General features: G+C 37.5%; 1 protein-coding gene across 2 annotated transcripts in view; it reads right to left on the reverse strand.

Annotated features, from left to right (window-relative positions):
* Nucleotides 1-3451: 3451 nt before the first annotated feature.
* LOC102975796 (coiled-coil domain-containing protein 170-like) overlaps nucleotides 3452-13418 on the reverse strand; it is a 48802-nt gene continuing 38835 nt past the window's right edge. Inside the window, exons 6-8 of one of the 2 annotated variants that reach the window (XM_028495989.1) lie at nucleotides 6967-7191; nucleotides 5923-6138; nucleotides 3452-3669 (exon numbers count right to left, since the gene is read on the reverse strand). In XM_028495989.1, coding sequence (XP_028351790.1) covers nucleotides 3520-3669; nucleotides 5923-6138; nucleotides 6967-7191 — 591 coding nt within the window. In that variant the 3' untranslated portion in view covers nucleotides 3452-3519. The remainder of the gene's footprint in view (nucleotides 3670-5922; nucleotides 6139-6966; nucleotides 7192-13418) is intronic. The other variant, XM_028495990.1, reaches the window with a different exon arrangement.

Below are 13418 nucleotides of genomic sequence, written 5' to 3' on the forward strand. Positions count from 1 at the left end.
AAATAGTCGTATGAAAAAGACTGGGCGGACTTCATGACCCTGGATTTGAAGATGGAAGAAGAAGGCAATGAGCCAAGAAAGTGGGCATCTTCTAGAAGATGGAAAAGACAAGGAAATGGATTCTCCCCTCCCCAGAAGGAACTTAGCTCTGAGACCTCCAGAAATGTAGGATAATAAATACTTGTTTCAGCCACAAAGTTTGTGATAATTTGTTACAGCAGCAGGAAACTGATAACACTGCCTAACTTTTCCAAAGCAATTTTATCAATTCATACACTTTGAGAGCTTTGAAAAAAATGTCCATACTTTACCCTCACACCACACTCACTGAACTGGAATCTCTGGATAAGCCCAGAGAAAAAAATGTTTTTTTTTGTTTTTTTTGTTTGTTTGTTTTTTTGTTTGTTTTTTGTTTTTTGTTTTTCGGTATGCAGGCCTCTCACTGTTGTGGCCTCTCCCCGTGCTCTTTCTGTGTCACTCGGAGCCTGGACTGTCTGTACCGCAGGATATTACCTTTGTTATCTCTTCTGTTGTCTGCAACCCGTGGAGGCCAAGTCATCTTTTTTTTGTGTGTGATACGCGGGCCTCTCACTGCTGTGGCCTCTCCCGTTGCGGAGCACAGGCTCCGGACGCGCAGGCTCAGCGGCCATGGCCCACGGGCCCAGCCGCTCCGCGGCACGTGGGATCCTCCCGGACCGGGGCACGAACCCGTGTCCCCTGCATCGGCAGGCGGACTCTCAACCACTGCACCACCAGGGAAGCCCAAATGTTTTTTTAATTAGGTGATTCTGCTTCATCTTGAAGGCTGAGAACTATTTGTCTAAATCCTTAAATCTAAATTCATTTCTCATCATTGAAGAACAGAGTGGCAGCGATTTGGCCACAAGATAAAAGCAGTTCTAGAAAAGATTTGTTCCAGGTAGTGGAAGGGTTCCTCTCCCTTGTCTGCTCAGAGTTAACATAGCTAATCTTTTACAGTTAACTCGTTGAACAATCAGTTTCTACTAATACAATTCATAAAGGAGCATTAAGACTAAGGACTCTGTACTTGCAGAAAATTTTTCTTTAACATGCTTATGAAGTGGCTCCTTGAGACACTGCTGCATCTTGGCACATTCACCTTCATGGAGAACTTGACCCCAAGAGCTGATAGTACTTGCAATTCCTCAGAAAGAAGGAGTTGGAAAAGTGGGGAAACAGCTAGCCTGGCTCGTTGAGTTGTGCAATCCTTCCAGCTCTCTGTGCTGAGGTTGCAGCAGGCAGCTGACCCTTGGGCCATGACCCTGGGGGAATCCTGAACAAGAAGGTGGTTTTCTTAGAGGTTGGGCTGCAGGTGGAGGCTCTGGACAGGGTGTCCCTTCACTTCCTCAAGGATATTCTTTAGAAGAAAGGTAAGTGAACTTCTTACATTGCATCCAGTGATCCTGGAGTCAGCTTACTTGGTAGTGATACCACCAACTGCTGGGCCCCCCTTGGCAACAAATTCAAAAGTCCTGAGAAGCCCTGGGCAGTTTTCATTAAAAATATGTCATCTAAAAAGAAACGAGGGCTTCCCTGGTGGCGCAGTGGTTGCGCGTCCGCCTGCCAATGCAGGGGAACCGGGTTCGCGCCCCGGTCTGGGAGGATCCCACGTGCCGCGGAGCGGCTGGGCCCGTGAGCCATGGCCAATGGGCCTGCGCGTCCGGAGCCTGTGCTCCGCAACGGGAGAGGCCACAGCAGAGGGAGGCCTGCATACCACAAAAAAAAAAAAAAAAAGAAACGAAACTGAGTTACCTGTAGTGACGTGGATGGACTTAGAGTCTGTCACACAGAGTGAAGTAGGTCAGAAAGAGAAAAACAAGTACCGTATGCTAACACATATATATGGAATCTAAAAAAACAAAAAACCAAAAAAAGGTTATGAAGAACCTAGGGCCAGGACAGGGATGAAGACGCAGACGTAGAGAATGGACTTGAGGACACGGGGAGGGGGAAGGGTAAGCTGGGATGAAGTGAGAGAGTGGCATGGACATATATACACTACCAAATGTAAAATAGATAGCTAGTGGGAAGCAGCCGCATAGCACAGGGAGATCAGCTCAGTGCTTTGTGACCACCGAGAGGGGTGGGATGGGGGGAGTGGGAGGGAGACGCAAGAGGGAGGAGATATGAGGATATATGTATATTTATAGCTGATTCACTTTGTTATACAGCAGAAGCTAACACAACATTGTAAAGCAATTATACTCCAATAAAGGTGTTAATATATATATATATATGTCATCAAAAGGAATGAAGAGGGCTTCCCTGGTGGCGCAGTGGTTGAGAGTCCGCCTGCCAATGCAGGGCACACGGGTTCGTGCCCCGGTCCGGGAAGATCCCACATGCCGCGGAGCGGCTAGGCCCGTGAGCCATGGCCGCTGAGCCTGCGCGTCCGGAGCCTGTGCTGCGCAACGGGAGAGGCCACAACAGTGAGAGGCCCGCGCACCGCAAAAAAAAAAAAAAAAAAAAAAAAAAAAAGGAATGAAGAGTGAGCCAGTGTTCAATCTATAAACTAGTAGGATCTAACAGTTCAAGTACTTTCCTGACTAGTGTCAAATGTCACTGTTTCCCTTTAAAATTTGAAATACTCCATGGCATGCTGAGCTCCAGAGTGCCTTGGCACACATTTGAGACCCATGGCTGTCATTTTAGAAGTTGTTCTCATCTTTTCCTTGATTGAGTATTCAAGATAACCATTTTCTTCCAAAGTATTACTTTTATAAGATCCAGTGTAACTTCACACCTTCCACCCTGAAGATCCCTCTAAAAACTAAGCCCCACAGGAGTCCTTTTCAAATGACCACAGCAGGCGCTGAGTATCCACTCTGGCTTGTTCAGATTCTGACCTGTTCCTACAGAGGACATCTTGGATATATCTAAAACTACCTTGGAAGATGAGCATTTTCCTATTCTAAATGAAAAAAATTAGAGATTATATATTTAAAAACAGTCCATTAACTTAGATATCAGCCTAGGAAAACTGGCAGACACTATTAAATACTAAGAAAATTAAAAACACAATATAGTCTATTGCACATTTTTAAGAATTCTTAATGACTTTTCTACCCTTCAGCATTTCATATCTGATTTTCAAACTCTCAGTTAATCAAATAGATAAGATAGATTCAAATTATAGAATATAACTTTACCTAGATTCATAAATACCAAAAAAACCACTCATTCTAGAAACAGGCCATTAACTATAGATATAAATATTCCAACTAAGAACAAGTTTTGATTAATATCCTGCTTAAAATACAGTTAATTAATATAATTAGATACTATATATTACAATTAACAATCCAGACTAGACCACAAATAAATGTACAAAACAAGATTACAACAAAGAAAAGTTAATTGCCAAATATCAAAGGAGAGAAGAGATTTAAGTGAAAAGTTTCAAATGTGTTTTATTCATAACGTAGCCATATTCAAGATGCTGGAGGAAATGTCCATGTCTGCTGAGTTCTGGTTGGCAGAAATTCTTTATTCATTATCCTATCCAGTCTCACACGCAGAAGCAATCTTTGATTTGTCAGATGCTTCATATACTTGTATAATAAGCCTTAGGTGATTGATGATTTTCTTGTCTGCTGTTTTCATGTTAAATCCCAACATCTTCATAATAGTTTCTCGAAAGTCAACAAGCTACAAAGAACCACAAAAATCAAGACATGTCATTAGTTTTGGTCACCTACTTAACTATGTACAATGAAATTGTTATTAGAAATTTAGTTTTATTAAACATTTCTTTATGAAGTGTACATTATTCTACGTTCAAATGTATCTTTAAGCAAAAAAAATTACAAGAAATCTAAAATTACCTTTGCATTTTAAGATTTGTTTTTATTTTTACAATCTTATAGACTAAACCTAATTTTATTGCTGCTTGTTTTTCATCCATGAGGTAATTAATTTTTGGACTTCTGATTTGCTGTAGGTAATAGCCATCCCCTAAATACATATCTCTCCACCCATTCTCTAAAAACTATAGTGATCAACAAGGAGAGCAGATAAAACTCTCCATAAATCATGCCTAAAGTGCAAGTAAAGAATACCGCAGACTTCAGTTTTCATATAAGTGGGGAAATAAATATTCTAAACCAACAGAGGCAGCTCCAGAGCCCACGCTGGAGTATGCAGTTAGTTTCCTCTGGTGTCCCGGAAAAGGGACAGTTCATAAAGGGGGAAATACGAAGAACAAGTCTGAGACCTGATGAATCAGAATACTGGCAACTGGGGAAGGAAAAGAAAGGGGCTTAGAAGCATGTTAGAGCAGAAATGGCCCATCTAGAGGGCAAGGTTTCTGAGCAGAGAGGGAGCTACTTGGAAGGGTGAGGTGTTCCCTAGAGGCTTCATGACTAGGGAAAAGAAAAAAAGCAAGCACTGGAAATTAAAGGACCTATATAAACAAGAGAGTATTGCAAAAACAGACATCACATAAACCCCCACCCCAAAATAAAAGGCTTTACTTCCTAAGTAAACTTTAGCAACTGCACTCACCGCGTCAACAGAAGAGGATGGTACTGAGTTAAGAAACCTAGTAAGTATACCCTGCCCCCTAAGTACCCTGAGGTAGAAACACCTGAAATTGAGAGGGCAGGGCAATCAAAGGGATTTTAAAGTGAATAGATAAATGGCAAATATCCATTTTAAATTGTTATGAGAAGAAAACAGAAAAGCAGTATCATCCAAACTGTTCAGGTGGTGAAAATACTCCCCCCAGAAAAACTGCCATGAAGCAGAGGCAACATGTTTGACAACACCTGATATGAATTAAATATCAATTAAACAAGGAGTTGCAGACATGGGGAAAAAACACCTTTTGAATCAGAAATGCAATAATTTGGAGGGACTTCCCTGGCTGTCTAGTGGTTAAGACTCTGCACTTCCACTGCAGGGGACAGGGGTTCGATCCCTGGTTGGGGAACTAAGATCCAGCATGCTGCTGCAGCCAAAAAAAAAGGCAATAATTTGGAATAGAAATGGACCAAAAAAATATCTAGATGCCTAATGGATAAGAAAGATGTGATGATTAAACACAAGCAAGAACAAGACATCTCAGAAATGAAGAGTAAACTACAGAATGTCCAAAGAAGAGATCAGAATGAAAATATAATAAGGGAGGGACACTGAGAGAAGAATAAAAACAATTAAGAAAATGAATATGCAGAAGTTAAAAAAGAGAAAAAAAGAAAATGGTAATATCATGATTTTTGGTTTTAAAAATCTCTTAAGGAAATTCGTTAAAGTTTCATGTTTCTTAAGAAACATGTATGGAGGTGTGACATGTAATCCCACAATAGCCCCAAATTATCATTTAGGCTTTAGAAAATTCTCTTAAAATATCTGCTTTATAAATCTAGTGAGAATCTAAGCAAGTTTAGAAGCACTACCCTCTTGTCCAAGAAAGTGATCCAGCCCCAAAAAAATGGTTTCCCCTGAACTTTCATTTTCTCTCATCCCTACCCTCCTTGTCTTTGGTTAGTCAGAGGATGTGTACACAAACCTAAGCTATGATAATCATATATCCCATCCCTTGCCACTGTGAATTCACTAAGGATAGGCATTTGACCTAAGCTGGGCTTGTAAGACCCTTTCTTGGGATTCTCTCTCCTGTCACAGAAAATCTAACTGTAAAACTCTGTGGCTGTCAGTCAGACAGACAAATTGACAGAGAGCTGCCAAGAAGAAAGTGAGAAAGGCCTTATATTGAAGATTCCAGGTGCTAATCCGTGGCCCAGGTGCATCCCTGCCTTCTCAGAGCTCTGGTTGTTTAACTGCCTTTGATTCCACAAGCCAATCAATTCTCTCTTGTCTAAGGTAGAGTCTAAATTGAGGTGGGTGTTTATCACTTCAACTTAAATAATCTTAATATAGTAATTAAAAAATAAATAAAACCTCTTCTTGTTGTCCCGGTACTTCTTCAAGTGTGCTCTTTGCTGTGCAGAGCTCAGGAGTGACAGTTTCTAACATTTGATGGGCCCTCTCTTTGTCCCACCTTGCGTCTTGCTCAGCAGAGTCTACTGTAGTTTTCAAGTCTGTTTCCATAACTGCCTTCCCTTTCATTGCTTCAACTTTTGTTAAAGATTGCCTGAGCTTCTCAATTGTTTTGTCCTGTGAGGGTATAAGGTTGGGGGAAAGGGAGATGACTGTGATTAAAACTCCTCTAAATAACAGGCATGATACATAATAACTCATGTTTTTTTTTTCTTTTTTCTTTCTTTCTTTTTTTTGGGGAAGAGCTAGATAATGGAAAAGAAAGAAAACTCCACAATTTATGAATTAAGAGGACGTTTCTCCACCATCATGCTCATCAATAACCAACAGTTACTGGGCACTTTTATAAACTAGGCACTTGGGATTTAAAGAGGTTTAACACATGTTCCATGTCCTCAAAAGTCTTACGGTCTGTGCTAATCAAACACAGAAACAGAAAATAACTGGCTGCAATAAGAGAAATATTCTTGATAATCAACTGGCAAAAAAAAAGTTGATCAGTAAGTATCTAGTGTATATTTGGTTTCAGGCATAAAATGTATGTTTGAAATACTATAACTGAAGCTTGATATAGAGAAGATCCAAAGAGCATCTCCCCCAAAATCACTAAAACTTTTAACCATTAACCCAATAAGAAAGACAAAAGTATGACTGAAACAAAAAGCAAGGGATCTAGATACCTAACATTTAGAATACCAGTTACCTTTGGGGAGGATACCTGGGGGCTTCAGTGGGATTGATAATACTCTGATTCTTAACATGAGTGGTAGATTTGTGGCATCTAATTTTATTATTCTATATGCTTTAATATTATATATATATTCTTTTATATGTATATAAAATAATTTTAATGTTATTTTTAAAGTTCAATGAGAAACATGCAGCAAAAATAGAAACAGACCAAAGCTTAAGTGAATTTTTGAAAGCCTCATTTCTTTTACTTACTTTAAGGACATTTACTCTTGTCAGTTGAGTTTTCATATTTTTATTTGACAATTTCAAGTCACTGAGCTGTTTCTGAAGTTTATGAATTTTCTCCTCTAATCTTTGAGTTGTAACAACCTTCAAATTCTGCTGAATATTCAGTAATGTTTCTTGCTTGTTGTCTTTCTCTAGCTGCTTGAATGTTTTGCCATGCTCCATCTGGGAAATCTTAGTCTGGGAGTTTTCCTTTACAGAAATCAACAGTATTAGAATAAAGAAGTTATGCTTTAAGATGGTGTTCTACACTAGCATACCAGATCTACTCTAGACTGACAAATTGTAGACTTAATTCTTACATAAGTAGAATAGTTTTCACCATAAATATGCATTATTAAAATAATCCAGAAAATAAAATATGACAATAAAAGTGATGGCTTAAGGCCAACAAGGGTACAGTGAAGTAGACAATGTTATAAACACCAGGTGATAGTAGACATTAGTTCAACTTTTCTAAGAATGTATTATAAGGAAATAATAAAATATTTAGATAAAGACTCACGCACAAAGATATTCTATACAACATTATTCATAACATGAAGAAATAAAAACAATGCAAATGTCAAAAATATAGTTAAATAAATTACATGTGATTGATTATACATTCATTATAAATAAAGTTTTCAAAAATATTTACTAAGAGAAAGTACTAATGATATAGTTAAATGACAGAAGCAGGATGAAGAAAAAATATGCTATCTCAACTATGTTAAAATATTCTTGGAAAATAATCATAGGAAGATATACCTATATGTTAACACTGGTTATCTCAAGGTGGTAGAAATACTGGTTGTTTTAATTGTATTCTTTCTACTATTCTGTACTTTATAAAGTTACTACCAGAAAAAAATAGAGAGAGAGAGAGAGAAGAGGTGTAGATTTAATAAAGATACCACATATTTTCATTATATACAAACTAAAAATTAGTAAAATATATTGAAAAGAACAACTAGTGCTTTCAAAAAAGAAAACAGCTACTCCAGGCAAGACTGGTTAAAGAAGGAGGAGAAAGTGAAAATACACAGTATTAGGAAGGAGATATATACCGAACTAATGTACATAAAATAATTTTATTAAGAGAAAAAAGTTATTTAAAATGTTATTACAAATGTCTTAATCCATTAAAAGAAATAAAACAAGTAACATATTAAGGAACACGAATGAGAATGGCACCATTTTTCTCAATAACACACTGGAAATTAGAAGACAATGGAGTAATGCCTTCAAATCTCTGTGTGAAAATAGAGTCTAAATTCAACTATGAATTGAGCCTGAAGTTTAAAAAAAAATTGTCATTTATGCAAGGATTCAAAAATTTTTTTCTCTCCAAGACACCATTTCTTAGGAATCTATTAGAGGATATACCCCAGCAAAATAAGAAAGTAAACCAAAAGAGAGGAAGACAAGAGATTCATGAAACAGTGCAACCTAACCAGGAGATTGGAGAAGAAAAGTCACAGGATTATAGCTGTGCCCAGGCCGACAGAGCAAACAGTCCAGACCGACACAAGAGAATTAAGGACTTTGGATGAGACAGAATGGGAGATTTTTATAGATTAGAAGATCATCTGATGCAGTATTTGGGGAAAAAATTAATAAGTGAATGTTGAAAATTATACATATGAAAACACAAGAAAAGTATTAACTCTAGGAAAAATAACATGCACTACAAGAAAGGAAAGGTCACAAGAGTATAATACTTGGCATTTTGTAAACACTATTTAGTGTCACAGTAAAATAAATGCTGATTATGGATTTAGCTAAAAATATTGATATAACAATACTAGGAAGATGGAAGGGGAGGTTGGGAGAAAAGTAAACCTTCATCTGTCATATAATAGGAAGTCAACAGATAATGTCTAAAATAAATAACTCAAGATATTGCAATATAAGCAAATTAATTTAAAAAATGGAGTTTACTACCAGAAGCAACAGCTAAAGGGGTTAAAAGTAGTTCCCTCTGGGAAATAGGATAGGTGGAGGTACAGAAGTGGGCTGCTGCTTTTCAATAGAAGACTCTTGGTATATTTAATTTTTTTTCATGTACATATGTACAATATATACATATAAGTGTAAAAGGTAAAAAACAATCTCTTAAATAACTTCAGCTCAAAGAAGAAATGGACACCAATAGTAAAATTATAAATATATAAAACATAGTAAAAGGACACTTCTTATTAAAATGTATTGGACAGGGCTTCCCTGGTGGTGAAGTGGTTGAGAGTCCGCCTGCCGATGCAGGGGACACGGGTTCGTGCCCAGGTCCGGGAAGATCCCACATGCCGCGGAGCGCCTGCGCCTGTGAGCCATGGCCGCTGAGCCTGTGCGTCCAGAGCCTGTGCTCCGCAATGGGAGGGGCCACAACAGTGAGAGGCCCGCGTACCGCAAAAAAAAAAAAAAAAAAAAAAAATGTATTGGACAGGCCACAAAGGAATATTTATAGCCTTTGCTGCTTTTATGATTTAAAACAAAGGACCCAAAAAAAGCATATTTACATAAAGAAAAAGAGAAATTAGGGGTACAGATTTAATAAAGATACCATATATTTTCATTATTTATACATAAAAAATAAACTGGTAAAATGTATAGGAAAAAGAACCATTAGTTCTCTGGAAAGATAAAATAGATGCCCCAGGTAAGCCTGGTTAAGGAGGAAAGAGAGAAAGTAAAATATTAGAAAGGAGAAACATGCAGAATGCATAGATATAGAAAAGATGAAAATAATTCTAAACTACTTTGTAACTCAGTGGCAATAAGTTGAAAACCTAAAAGAAATACATTGTTTCCTAGAAAACAATATAATATTCAACTGTGTCGAGAAAATCCAAGAACTCTAGTAAAGAAAACTATTGGACTTAATAAGAAATTCAGTAAGGTGGTAGATAATTTTTAAAGATATAAACATATCGGGCTTCCCTGGTGGCGCAGTGGTTGAGAGCCTGCCTGCCGATGCAGGGGACACGGGTACGTGCCCCGGTCTGGGAAGATCCCACATGCCACGGAACGGCTGGGCCCGTGAGCCATGGCCGCTGAGCCTGTGCGTCCGGAGCCTGTGCTCCGCAACGGGAGAGGCCACAACAGTGAGAGGCCCACATACCGTAAAAAAAAAAAAAAAAAAAAAAAAAAAAAAAAAAAAAAAAGATATAAACATATCAAAGGCTTTTATCTATATTAGTAATAATCATTTCAAATAGAAATAGGGAAAATATGCCACTCAAAATGGGCAGGAAATCTATAAGAGACCTAGGAGTAAATTTTACAAGAAAAAATTGCATGAAGGACTTTTATAGGACTTATATGAAAGAACATTATAAAATCCTATCACAGTACATAAAATAAAATAAGATCTGCTAAAGGGAAAGAGGACATGTACCAATTATCAAAAATTATCAATTTTCAAAAATCATATAATTACAAAGCCAAATGAATAAACTACAAACAATATTTACAAATTGCTACTTTGACAGGTATAAAATTTATATTGAACATTCAACTCATACAGTGTAATCATTAACCTACTTTATTTTTGTCCTCTGTTGTTCCTTTAAATGTATTCTGTGGAGCTAATTCTTCATTTGCCATTAACTGAAACTTAGGGCAAGGCCATGTTTTTCCTGATCCCTTTCAGTTTAATGTAAAAATTATAACATTACCTTTACTAAAAGGTACCTTTACAATGACAGTTCAAGAAATTATAATGTAAAAACAACCAAATAGAAATATTAGACATGACAAATATAATAGCTGAAATGAACAACACAATAGATGAGATAAATAGGATGGATAAAGCTGAGAACAAATTGAGTGAGTTGGAAAATCAGACTGAGAAACTCTCTGAGAAGGTGGCAAGAGAGAGAAAGATTTGGCTAACACAACTGTGGGGTCTGGCAAGTCCAAAATCTTCAGGGCAGGCTGGCAGGTTGGAGGCCCAGGGAAGAGCTGATGTTGCAGCTCAAGTCTGAAAGCAATCTAGAGGTAGACTTCCTCCTCCTCAGGGGACCTCAGTCTTTTCTCTTAAGGGCTTCAACTGCTTGGATGAGGCTCACTCACATTATGGAGAGTAATCTGCTTTACTCAAAGCCTTCTTGTTATGTTAATTGCATCTAACATGCAACATCTAGACTGATGTTTGATCAAGCATCAGGGCACCATAGCTTGGTCAAGTTGACACATAAAATTAACCATCATGCAAAGAAATGAAGGATAGAATTAGAATTGCCAACGTTCTGTTAAGAGTCACAGAAGGAGAAAGAGTAGAAAAAGAAGTAAAAACAAAAGAAAGAAATCAAAAGAAAATAAAGAGAGGAAAATGTTTAAATAAATAATGGTAAAATTGACAGATGAAAGACTTAGATTTAAAAATTCATGGAGTGCCAAATAAGAGAGATAAGGTAAAACAATATACCTAAGCACATTATAGTGAAATTTAAGAACATTAAAGCAAATGAGAAAAATTTTAAGGTTTCCTGAGAGAAAGAACAGATCACCTACAAAGGAATAAGAGTCACGTTGTTAGACTTTTCAACAGTAACAGAGGATGCAAGGAGATAATTTTAAAGAATGTAATGAAGGAACTTTGAACCTAGAAGTTTATATCCAGCCAAACTGTCATTCAAATATGAGGGCATACTAAAAGTGTTATCAGGTACATGTGGTGTCAGAAAGTTTACCACACAAAGATCCAATTTTTAAAAACTCTCTTGTGGAAATACTCAAATGAGGAGAAAAATCCAGGAGGAGGCTTCAAGAAATATGCAACTAAGAGTAATCAAACACGTTGGTCAAATTTGGTGGTTGTCTAAAAAATTTGGACCAAGTAAAAGAAACCAAATAAAAGATACATCATGCAACCATGAACCCCCAAAAAATTGCATTAGTAATCATAATTTCTGAAAACAGAATTTAAGGCAATATTTTATAAAGGACAAATAAGAGAATGTTTTATAGTGCTTGAAAGAACAGGATAACAAAATCATCGTAAGCACATGTGTCCGGTAATCTATAAAACAAAAACTGACAGAACAGCACAGACAAATGGATGAATCAAAAATTATACTTGGAGGACTTCCCTGGTGGTCCAGTTGTTAAGAATCTACCAGACAATGCAGGGGATATGGGTTTGAGCCCTAGTCTGGGAAGATCCCACATGCTGCGGAGCAACTAAGCCCGTGTGCCACAACTACTGAGCCCATGCTCTAGAGCCTGTGAGCTGCAACTACTGAGCCCACATGCTGCAACTACTGTAACCCAAGCGCCTAGATCCCATGCTCCAAAACAAGAGAAGCCACTGCAATGAGAAGCCCGAGCACCTCAATGAAGAGTAGCCCCTGTTCGCCGCAACTAGAGAAAGCCCACGCACAGCTATGAAGACCCAGTGCAGCCAAAAATAAATTAAAAAACAAAAACAAAAATTATACTTGAAGAATGTAGCATATCTTTTCCAGAATCAAGTAAACAAAAATAATCAGAGGTACAGACAATCTGAACCGTACGAATAATATGCTTGAGCATTAGCTATTTATAGTGCTTTATACACAACCAAGAGAGAACACATTCTTTATAAGCACACATGGCACAGCTACCAAAACAGACCAATCACTGGCCATGTAGGAAGCCTCAATAAATTCCCAGGGATCACATCATACTTCTACCATGTTGTAATAAAATACAAATTTTAAAAAAATCCTATACATTTGGAAACATAAAAATGTATTGCTATATTTAAAATAAAAGATAAGGGAAACAGTACATGTCAATATTTGTGGAACAAAGCAAAGGTAGTTCTTGATAGAAAAATTATGGTTTAAATGAGTGCATTTATCAGGATATTTGAAAGGTTAATCATAAACCAGTTGCTCTTATTTTTCTTCCTCCTATTCTTCTTCCTTTCCTTCCTTTCCCCTTCTAAACAATTCAGTCCTAAAGCCATAGGCATCTGCACAGAATGAGAAGGGAAATGCTGAGGCTTATAGCAGGCCTACAGAGCCCAAGCAAGGTGACAAAAGTGTCTGCAGAAGAGGGCTGCCCTGCAGAGGGACTCAGAGCCTGATCACATATGGAGAGGTGACCTGTCATGAAGTGTTCATGCCTGAACAGGGCAAGGAAGATGTGTATACCGTTCTGGAAATCAACAAGAACAAGACAGGAATCCAAATAAGAAGATGGGTAAAGGAAACCAACAGGCAGAGACTAAAAAGCCAAAAGAAGAAAAACATTAAGGAAATACTAAACTCATTAATAATTAGAGAAATGCAAATTAAATTAACAATCATTTTATACCTGATGGAATGGCAAAAGTTAGGAAGCTGCTAGTGTCAAGAAATGACAAGAATGTGGAGATTCAAAAACCCTCCTGTATCTCTGGTGGGACAATTTATTGTTTTGTGAGAGCTGACTGGCAGTACTTAGTCATATTA

This window comes from Physeter macrocephalus, chromosome 11, assembly GCF_002837175.3.
Source record: "Physeter macrocephalus isolate SW-GA chromosome 11, ASM283717v5, whole genome shotgun sequence".
Lineage (NCBI taxonomy): Eukaryota > Metazoa > Chordata > Mammalia > Artiodactyla > Physeteridae > Physeter > Physeter macrocephalus.